The 11,321-nt window shown below is 44.2% G+C and overlaps 1 protein-coding gene across 2 annotated transcripts in view; it reads right to left on the bottom strand.

Moving 5' to 3' along the window:
• Positions 1 to 6,890, bottom strand: part of LOC112104824 (tudor domain-containing protein 3) — a 265,871-nt gene extending 258,981 nt beyond the window's left edge. For both annotated transcript variants that reach the window (XM_024197380.3, XM_024197381.3), the window contains exon 1: positions 6,718 to 6,890. In XM_024197380.3, the coding sequence (XP_024053148.2) occupies positions 6,718 to 6,758 (41 nt within the window). In that variant the 5' untranslated portion in view covers positions 6,759 to 6,890. The remainder of the gene's footprint in view (positions 1 to 6,717) is intronic.
• Positions 6,891 to 11,321: the final 4,431 nt, after the last annotated feature.

Here is an 11,321-nt window from a genome sequence, read left to right as displayed (position 1 = left end):
CCCCCCCCCCCCCCCCAGTGTAGACCTAGCCTAAGTAATATTTCAGGATTACAGTTTTAAAGAATGGAATTTCAGCATTGATTCCCATATGTTATAACAGGAGTCAGACCTACAATTACTTTATAAATACAGATCTAGTGATGAACATTTTAATCAGCACCCAAGCACAGTTGTTGCTGTAAAAAAAATAATTGAATTTGCCAACAGTTAACATACAGTGGCGTCTCATGTTCCCAGTTCATCCCTATACTTACAAATAGATGACCTTTGTATTAACTATTGGCAAACAGTGCTTTCTACTAAAGGGGATCCTGGTAGCAAGCCCTATATTCAGGTTGCCTAACACTTTTCCTTAAAAAAAAAAAAAAAAAAAGATACTTGCAACTTTCTTTCTTTTTTTTTTTTAGATCTAACACATCCACTATCATAGAAAGCCACTGAAATCTGGCAGTGGAGAAGCCCTGGGGTTAGAGAGGTGCATTTCCTTTGTCCCATAAAATTCTGTTAAAGTATTGCTGATACACAACTGTTGAAAATTAACATGTCCCTCCACTTACTTGCATTCCTCAGGAAAATTCTGGGAGCATTCCAAAACATTAAACCGAAAACAAACATTCTAATGCTGGGCCCACACAAAAGCAGCAGCAGCTGCTGCACTAGGAACATCCTGAAGCTGTTTGAGCAACTGCAGCAGACATCTGGGGGAGAGAGCCAGGCCAGGCTTCTGTCAACAGCAATCATCCAGACCGAGCACATAATCTCAGAGGCCCACTCCCAACTCCATGAGCATCACATGGTACAAAACCTCCCCCAGCTTGGCGGTGGGGGTGGGGAGGGATGAAAGTGTCAAGGTGGGCCAGGCTCCCCTGACAACCTTCTGGATCCAGCACCTGTCTTCAGTGGTCCAATCACCACCCTAGGATAACAGTCTTCTCCTACTGCCAGCTAATGCAGTTAGTTCTGTAGCTTGTGTGGTAGCAGGATTATGTGCTGCAACACTAAAGGAATAGGGTTCAAACCCTGCTGAGAGAAGTATGATGAATGAGGTGTCACAGCTACATCATATTAAATATTTTTACTTTTTTCCTTTAAAAAAAGCAACAAAATTACACACAAAAAGTTTAAAATAAAATTATGTAGGTTACAAATTATATAAAGGCACACTGAAGTCCGTACTTGAAAGCATGTCAGGTTTGATCCCAGCAAATAGGAAGCAACAGCTCACAATAAAGCAAGGTGGTGGCAGATTTGTCAACAACTGCTTTCAAGTGAGGCACATTAAGGCCCTGTCTACACTGCCACTGCCACTTTACAGCGCTGCAACTTTCTCACTATGGGGTGTAAAAAAACTCCCCCCTGAGTGCTGCAAGTTTCAGCACTGTTACGTGACACTGTAGACTGTGCTTCAGTGCTGGTAGCCGCACTCCCAGAGCTGGTAGCTACTCCCCTCATGGAGGTGGGGTTTTTTATAGCGCTGGGAGCGCTGTCTCCCAGCGCTGGTGGGACTACACAGCCACATTAAACCGCTGCCCTGGGGCAGCCTGCACCTCAGACCCCGCATCCTTGGCCCAACCCCAGAACCTGCACCCCCCGCCCAAGTGCTCACCCCACCCCACACTGCAACCCTCTGCCCCAACCCTGAGCCCCCTCCCACACTCCAAACCCCTCAGCCCCACCCCCGCCACATGAATTTTGTTATGTGCACCAATATGGAGGTGATGTGTCAAAATTCATTCCGCACATGTGTGGGAAAAATTAGAGGGAACACTGGTCTGACTTCACATATACCTGTTCACCTATAGTTTTTGCTGAATCTCATACATCGATGTGAGACTCCATCATCGTTTAGCTTACAAAGCCAAGTATCAGGGGGTAGCCGTGTTAGTCTGTATCTACAAAAACAACAAGGAGTTCGGTGGCACCTTAAAGACTAACAGATTTATTTGGGCATAAGCACTCACGAAAGCTTATGCCCAAATAAATCTGTTAGTCTTTAAGGTGCCACCGGACTCCTTGTTGTTCTTACAAAGCCAAGCACTCAAAAGTTAAGCAATGTTAGATTTAAAGTTGCCCATGCTACTTTTTAATCTGCCACTTTGTGTGTATGCATTAGGATGAGGGGGGAAAAAACTGTAGTGTAATTTAGGATCATCACATACACTTCTTCCACAAGACCCTAGCTTCATTGAGATCACAGATGGGACACACAAGGAGGCTGAATTAAAAATCAATGGCACACCCTCTCCCCCATTTTCACCAAACCAGAAACAGAAAATGGGACACCTTTGGAAACAAAGAGAAAAGAAGAAGAATGGTTTGGGGGCGTCTGTTTTAATATTAGGTTCAGTTCATTTTTTGTGGGCATCATAGAATAAGTAAATCATAAAGAAGTTAAGGCATTCCCAAATCCAAGTTTCCAAATAAAATGTAATATAACAGAAAAAATTGTCAAGAGTCTTTCATATAATTTAGAGAATTTTTTCACTTCAAGGTCCCAGAAACAAAGGCAAGGTTTTCATCTTGAGGCCAAAAGACCAAAAACATCAAGACACTTGATCACGGCCTTGGATAGACCAAGAGACTACCTACACTTGACCAGAGCTCGGAGAGCCAGGACACACACACAAATTTTGTGCAGAATTTGTCAGATTTTATCTATCATCGCTGCCATTACTAGTTATCACACAGCCCTATACTACCCGAAGTTCATACTGGACCCTCAGAGGGAAAAAATTCCAAACTGACTAAAGAAGCATAAGAAAATACAACTACACTAACATCAATGGGGGCTGAATCTCTAAATTTCCCAAATGAGGTGAAGAAATACATCTGCTGTAATTAGTGATCACTATTACCAAAGTTACACTTGACAACAAACAAATATAATGTTCAAAGAATTTAATAAAATACATTTTGTAATACCAAAACAAATATACAAGACAAATCTCTAACATTTCCAGTTGGATATACCCTAGATGTTTCTTTTTTTAATCTTAAAATTTATTTACCTGGAATCAGAAAATATATCTACAATATCCCTTTGTGCTTATAAAAGTATTTAAGTTCTTGCATTAGGTGGTGTGTAGGATGGAATCAAGTGGAAGTTTCAAACTACTCTCTTTAATGGACACATTTATCTAGAAAAAAAGGTTAAAATATCCCTACATTAAAAAAAAAAAAAAACAAGTGCAGTTCTACTCTGCAAAATGACTGTGTAATGTCACCATCACCTTACTCAGCAGATCAGCTCCATAAATGTATTTAGAGTTATATCTGCTTAGTTCAGCGCCAACAATTAGTTTTTACTACTCTCAATTCTTGTTACTGTAGCAGAACCAGTAAGAATTTGGGAAAGCAAGCTAGAGCACAGGGTGCCTCACAAATCAACAGATATGTTAATTAAATTGCAGTTGCAAAAGACAATGGTGTTTCACCTATGTAAAGAAGAGCAGAACTGGTGTAAATGAGGACAGAATTGGGCTTATAGATTCTTTTAACCTTGTCTCTGCAGTAGGAAAGGTTCCCACTTCTGACAGTGCCAGCAACAGTCACAACTTAGCTGGTGCTGATCATGTTTTAAACTGCAAACATAGACCAGAAAAACACCAAGTTAAGTACCAGTTCTGAAGACCTGTTTAAAATCTGCTTGAAGCTCTGCTGCTGCTATCAGAGGGTGGAGGAGTGAAGGAAAAATATCACCCCACCCCACAGAGCAATAGTAGAACATCTTGAGTACAGATGTGTGTGGGGGGGGGGGGGGGGGGATTAAAGTAGCTGGGTGTTTACTTAATGATATTTCTGTTGTCCATCTCTCCTTTCCAATCCTTCTCCCCTTCCTCCTCCTTCCCACGATGTACATTCACTTTGTTCCTATATGATGCCCCCCCACCGATAAGACTACGTCACAACATGCCGCTAGTGACTGATCAGTGACTAGCAGTCAGCCCACTACCCGCCACTGGCTCACCTCCTGCAACATCATGAGGGCACAAATCAAATGCTTAAGCACATCAGCCACTCCCCAATGCTGTAGCTTGCCAAGGTCCAGGACATACACTGCAGAAACTGTGTGAACCACTTCAATTATACATTAACATAAGCGAGCCACTAAAATGTTTGAGTGGTGCAAATATCAACAAGCCATCTTCTTAGTACTACATTCATTTGACTGTCAAAACAGAAGTGTGGCAGCAGCCTAAAAATTTCAATTTGTGTGTTAAGACTAATATTTTAAATTCACAGATTCCAAGTCAAGAAGGAACCATTGTGGTCATCTAGTCTGTTCTCCTGTATAACACAGACCACAGAAATCCCCCCAAAATAATTCCCAGAGCATATCTTTTAGGAAAAATCCAATTTTGATTTTAAAAAATGCCCAGTGATAGAGAATCAACCACAACATTTGGTAAATCATTCCAATAGTTAATTACTTTCACTGTTAAAAATGTACACCCTATTTCTAATCTGAACTTTTTTAGCTTCAATTTCCAGCCACTGGATCATGTTATACCTTTCTCTGCTGTATTGAAGAGCCCATTATTAAATATTTGTTCCCCATGTAGGTTCTTACAGACTGTAATCAAGTAATCCCTTAACATTCTCTTTGTTGAACTAAACAGACAGAGCTCGAATCCATCACTATAAGGCATATTTTTTAATCCTCTAATTTTTCTCATGGCTCTTCTCTGAATCCACTTCAATTTTTCAATATCCTTCTTGATTTGTGGACCCCAGAACTGGATATTCCAATATTCAAGCAGCAGTTGCACCAGTGCAAAATACAGAAGCAAATAACTTCTCTACTCTGATACAACTATATCTATATACTGCATAATAAGAAACCAGAAACAACAACAAAAAAAACAAAAAAACTTAAGTATGAAAGTATAAACTACTTGTCTGAAAAGTTGGTTAATTTCAACTTATAATTGCTAATATAGTTCCTTCAATACAGTTTTTATTAAAATTAAGTTATCTTTGTGCCTAACCTCTAGTGGCCAAGAGTCATGACCCTGTGTATTGAAGTCTGCACACTAGAATAGAGTTAAAATAATATAATTTCTGAAATTAGCACTTTTACTCCTTAGCCAAGCATCTGCAGAGAAGCAGACCTAGCAAGACACCTCAGCTTCTCAGTTTGATCAATGATTCCATAAAAGAACAGCAGGTTATTTCAAAGGCAATCCAAGTTTGTCGGAGCAGAAAATTCACAGATCAGCAGATTTACAGTCTTCCCATAGATTGTTATTTTTTCCAGAAACTGAACTTTGAATTAAAATTTGAAGAACCAGTATAGGTGTTACAGTATATAAGATCCAGCAATTAAAATGTGACCTTTGTTGTGATCCTTTTAAAGTGGTAGCAATAAATTTAGGCACTCTAAGGCCCCAATCCAATGAAACACAGGAAGCAAGGAGGTACATGCTATATTTTAAGCATGTGGGACTTTAAGCAAGTATTCCCACTCAAGTCAATGAGCCTACTCACATGCTTGACGTTTAAGCATGTACTACAGTAATTTTCCAAATTAGGCCTAAATTACTAATTTTTACAATTAGCAAATATTGCAAGGAGTGCTCATTTTTACAAAAGGGTTGTAAAATAGTCAAGAAAAAAAGTCTAAGCTAGTAAATAAATAATACTAACCCATACCCTGGTGAGTATGTGTATGCTTTGTATTGGAAAAAGTGGTGAGTCTAGTAAGTGTTGCTTTTTGAAAGAAGTAATATGTCTAATAATTAGCACAAATTGGAGAGAGTCAGGATTCCTGGGTTCTAGTCCTAAGTCTGCCCCTCACTACAACTTTGTCTACACTAGCCCCCTTTTTTAAATAAAGAGTTTTCTACCCATGCAGCACAACCAGTGGTAGTATTAGTGGTCCAGAAAGGCATGTGCCTACAGTGTTTTAACTACATCTCAACTAAACCTATCTGCAGCATGTCTATACGAAATGACCGTAAAAACTACCACTGGTTGTTAAGAACCTTCTCTAAATCAGTATTCCCACTGTTGTTACTGTAGAGCTGCACCCAAATATCATTGTTAGCAATGAGGGGAAACTGTTCAGAGAAAGATTGGAGTAGACTATGCAAGGCCTACGAATTTAGACAACTTCTTGGTGCATTAAGCTTTACCTTTTGATCATTTCTGTGACATTAGCTCAATAATACCAACTCTGAGGGATTCTGGGAAACTTACTTCATTAACTGTTGTTAACCTTACTTTCTGTTTCATTTATGTCAGATGATGAAGGGAACCCACTGCCCAGGTGCATAAAATAACTGAAAAAGCCACAGCATGCCTCTACAAGTAGAAGCAACTACAGCCCACCTACCCATGTAACAAGTAGAAAACATGTAGGACTAGATCAACCCTTCACCGTATAAAACAGGGAAAACTGAGAAAAAGAATACCAAGTCTGGTGCCTGATCTTTTGCTCAAGGACTGTGCCTAACACATCCCCTCTGAGTGACCCAGAAAGGTCAAATCAATAGTTACCATTCAAATGTGAAAGCTACCTACCTTCCCCCACCCCAAGCACTTCCTGCTCCTCTCACAAGGCGCGGGGAGGCACGTACTGCCAGGGTGGAAAGGGGCAGGAACCAGAGAGGCCTAGAGCAGCAGCAGCCGTTTCCCAGCCCAGTCCCGACCCTCCAGGCAGGCCCCGAGTCCCACCATCGGCCCCACGGAGCCGCACAGCGGGCAGGCCCCACTTACCAGCCTGACTCCGAGAGCGCGGAGCTCGTCCCGCCAGCCATGCTGGCTCCCGCCGTCGTCGCCGCCTCCGTGGCCCTCGGCTGCTGCTTCCCACAAACTTGCCGCGGCGCTGGGCGGCCGGCTGGGCCCGTACCCGGGGCAGCAGCAGCTGCGGGGGAGGAGCCGCGTGGCCCGGCCCGCCCCTCCCGGCTGAGGGCCGCGCCCCCGCCGGCTTTCGGCGCAGCTCGCCGGGCAGAGGCGGCGGCGGCCCCGGCGCAGACCCCGCCGCTTGCAAGCGAACAAAGTCGCCGAGCCGGGGGAAGCTCCAGCCCCGCCGCTACTGAGGAGGCGCGGGCCCAGCGCCCTCTGCCAGCACCAGCGAGGCCGCCGGCGCCGCCATCACGGGGACGGGCAGAGGAGGCGGCGCTAGCGCCGCGGCCGCCCCAGGGACTGGGCTACCTGCGGGCGCCGTGGGGCCAGGCCGCTGACGGGGGCGGGGAGGACTTGACTGTCCGGCTCCCGCCGGTGCTTGTGGATGTTGGCAGGGGAGCCCACGGACGGCGTGGCTCGGCCACATGGGCCTAGGGACCGGGGAGGTGTTACTGTCACACACGGCCGGGCAGGGCGGGAAGGAAGTCAATGCCCTTGTTGGCAGGAGACAGTTTGTACGAGATCCCGACTGCTCAGGCGGCCCTGGTCTCAGCTCTTGCACCTGGAAGCAGATTTGAGGGGGGACAATGGTACCGGAGTGAGGAGCACGGGGGGGAACCTGTATGTAAATAACATAAAAGGGGAGGTACTAGGGCTCCAAAGGTCTCACCAGGCCAGGGCCTGCCCAGGGCTGTAATGCCAGCTCCCAGCACTTAGATATGGTGCAAACTGTTGCCTCTGGGACACTGCCCAGAGAAAAAGGCCTTTTAGCAATGCAGTGCTAAGGTGACCATCTTTCCCAAAGGGAAAACAGGACAGTGTGTGAGGCTAGCGTGAGCTCCACCCCAGCCTCCCACGCAGGGCTGACCTGATGAGTCGCATGCTGGAGCCCTCCGCCCCATCCCTGCACAAGGCTGCTCGGTCGGGCCCTGCCTTCCCTCCCTGCACAGGGCTGGCATTACTTCTCACACCCCTGCACGTTCTACCACACCCAGGGCCGGCTTTAGGAAGTGCGGGGCCCAATTCAAACAATTTTGACGGGGCCCCGGCAGGGATGACTTTAAAAAAAAAAAACACGTAAAAAAACACGTGGGGCTTGTACTCCCCGGGCGGCGCTCTGAGCCTTCAGTGGCGGGTCCTTCACTCGCTCCGGATCTTCGGCGGCACTGAAGGACTCGCCGCCGAAGTGCCGCCGAAGACCCGGAGCGAGTGAAGGACCCGCTGCCAAAGTGCCGCCGAAGACCCGGAGCGCCGCCGGGTGAGTAAAAATTAAAAAGGCGCCTCTAGCCAGGGAAGGGATTCTTGGCCACTTGTCCCCCACTCTGGGCGGCCCTGCCACTGGGCCCTCTTAGGCGCGGGGTCCGATTCGGGGGAATTGGTGGAATTGGCCTAAAGCCGGCCCTGACCACACCTCACTTTTTTCACAAAGATGGGCATTTGATCAGTTGGCAAGAGCAACCAGGACAAATGCACACCTTTGCCAAAAAAGGTTGGGACAGCCAGAATAGGGCTTAAAAAAGGGACTGGCCTGCACATATACTCACCCTAGGCATGGCACCTCCCATCCTCTATCTGAACCTAAGGCCCTGACACAGGGAGGCAGTTTATCTGCATGGGTCTGTGCAGTGGTACTCTCTGGAGGAGCTGGAGGCCTAATTTCATTACCCCTCCACTAGGGTTGACTTCATTAAGGGTAGGTCTACACTTACCCGGTAGTTCGGTGGCGAGCAATCGAACTTCTGGGTTCGACTTATCGCGTCTTGTCTGGACACGATAAGTCGAACCAGGAAGTGCTCGCCGTCGACTGCGGTACTCCAGCTAGACGAGAGGAGTACCGCGGAGTCGACGGGGGAGCCTGCCTGCCGCGTGTGGACCGAGGTAAGTTCGAACTAAGGTACTTCGAACTTCAGCTACGTTATTCACGTAGCTGAAGTTGCGTACCTTAGTTCGAATTAGGGGGTTAGTGTAGACCTGCCCTAAGACCTGTGATATCACAGTCCTGTTAGTTTCCTAAATACACATACCATCTTATGGAGAAAAATTAATTAGTTAAGACCTGATCATTAGTATTCGTGGGAGGGATACTTTGTGTATTTAAACATAGCTTTTAGGCCTTCTTTATATATTGTTTCCATACAAATAAGGGCACAACCAATTTTCTTTCCTTTACAGATGGCCTTTCAAAGTGACAGTCAAGCAATTGAGCCTCATGGCCAAAGCAAGTGATTTTTTTTTAATGATCCATTTTTGGGTTTTTTTCCCTGATATTTAAAAGTTTTAAGATTAAAACAGAATGCACAATTACAATAATTAAACTAGTTACAATGCAAACTATAATACTATATAAATCTTAGCACAACACTTAAAATTTACTTTTTACTGTTACCATTACACACTACAAGTTTCTAATCATTGCAACACAATGTAAGCTGGTATTAAATTGCTCACATCTTTTTTCTTTGGCCCAGTGTAGCACACAGAGCTCCTCTGAAACATGTCACAAACATAATACAGTTTTAAAAAAAGCACGAGCTATCAAATTTGCACTAATCTGAATTTGAGGGGGAAGGAAACTTTTTGTTTTTTGTAATGATTAGAGTAGGATTTGCAAGCATACCTAGGTGATTTAGGAGCATACAGCCCATTGAAAGGCAATATAATGCATATTTCTAAATCTCTTAGGTACTTTTGAAAGTCCTACCTTATAGGACTCTAGATAGAAATGAATGTTTATGTATTCTGAACTGCCTTGTAGTGTGAATTGCAAATGGTTTAAGGAGTTAAATGAAATTTGAGTTGCTTGATTGTAGCATTTGTTAGTTTCTGTCCAGTATCCAGTAAAAATGAGTGACCATAACTCTCATGAGTATATATATATATATATATATATATATATATATATGAGACCATAACTCATTTTTACTGGATACCCTGGATAGAAACCAACTATATATATTTTACATACACAAACACACATATATAAGAAAAGGGTGAGTGAGAAAAATTTCAAATACGGTGATGTGGACATACAGCAAGGAAATGGAAGAGCTTACTTTTCAGCACTCCAGAAACCAGGGGAATTTTCAAACCTTAAGGCAAGCAGTATTCATAAGAACGGCTATTCTGAGTCAGAGCAATGGTCCATCTAGCCAGTATCCTGTCTTGAGAATGGCCAATGCCAGGTGCTTCCAAGGGAATGAACAGAACAAGCAATCATCAAGTGATCCATCCCCTGTAGTCCGCTCCCAGCTTCTGGCAATCAGAGGCTAAGGACACCAAGAGCATGGGATTGCTTCCCTGACCATCTTGGCTAATAGCCATTGGGTGACCTATCCTCCATGAACTTACCTAGTTCTTTTTGAACACCATTACAATTTTGGCCTTCACAACATCTCCTGGCAACAGGTTCCACAGGTTGACTGTGCCTTGTGTGAAGTAGTACTTCCTTTTGTTTTAAACCTGCTGCCTATTAATTTCATTGGGTAACCCCTGCTTCATATGGGAAGGGATAAATAACACTTTCTTGTTCACTTTCTCTATATGAGTCTTAATTTTATAAACCTCTATATAGCCCGTTAGCCGTCTTTTTTCCAAGCTGGAAAAATCCCAGTCTTTTTAATCTCTCCTCATACAAAAGCTGTTCTATACCCTTAATCATTTTTGTTGCCTTTGTCTACCAGTTCCAATTCTAATTTTTTTTTTGAGGGGGTGACCAGAACTGCTGCAGTATTCAAGGTGTGGGTATACCATGGATTTATATAGTGTAAGTGTTCTGAAAATGCAGCCTCTATTCTGAGTATCCAAGATGCTGATATTCTGTAGCAAATGTGCTCAGTCAAAAAGATTTTCAACCCCAAGAGCGAAGAAGAAAGCGAGGAGCCTCTATATCCACTTCTGTACAATCCCGACCTCTCTTTCTGACATCTCATGGATGTCCAGTTGGCAGCTTAAGCTCAACATGGCCAAAACCTAACTTTTGATCTTTTATGCACACATACCTGAAAACTTTCTCTCACCAATTTCTCAGTCACTGTTCAAAACAGTGCTACTGAGGTCTTCTTTCTGGTTTATCATTTCTCTCATAAAACTACCTTCTTTGCATCCTTCCACCATCTTCCTTCCCTCCACTGTATCAAACACTGGCGCCTTGTCTTTTTCTTCAGTGCCCATCACCATTTAACCCTACTTTGTCTATCAGATCTACCAGATTATCAAACTGTTGACCCCTGCCTTTGCTCTACCAATGAAAGCAGCCTCAAACACCTGCTTCTCTTTCAAGCACCTCCATACCTTCTTCCATGCAGCCCCTACCCTCATGCCTATGAGTCTGCACATGATGAGCTCCAACTTCTGCTTTTCTGACCACCGCCGTTCAGTTTCTTGCCTCATCTTATTTTGTCTGTTTTGTCTTCCTGTTGCATCTTATTTATCAAGTACATTGTGAGTTTTCTGAAGTAGGGACTGTCTTTGTCACC

Source organism: Terrapene carolina, unplaced genomic scaffold (genome assembly GCF_002925995.2).
Source record: "Terrapene carolina triunguis isolate 2854851 unplaced genomic scaffold, T_m_triunguis-2.0 Scaffold17, whole genome shotgun sequence".
Taxonomy (NCBI): domain Eukaryota; kingdom Metazoa; phylum Chordata; order Testudines; family Emydidae; genus Terrapene; species Terrapene triunguis.
The sequence above is the reverse complement of the archived record's forward strand: the minus strand, read 5'-3'. Positions and strand labels throughout refer to the sequence as shown.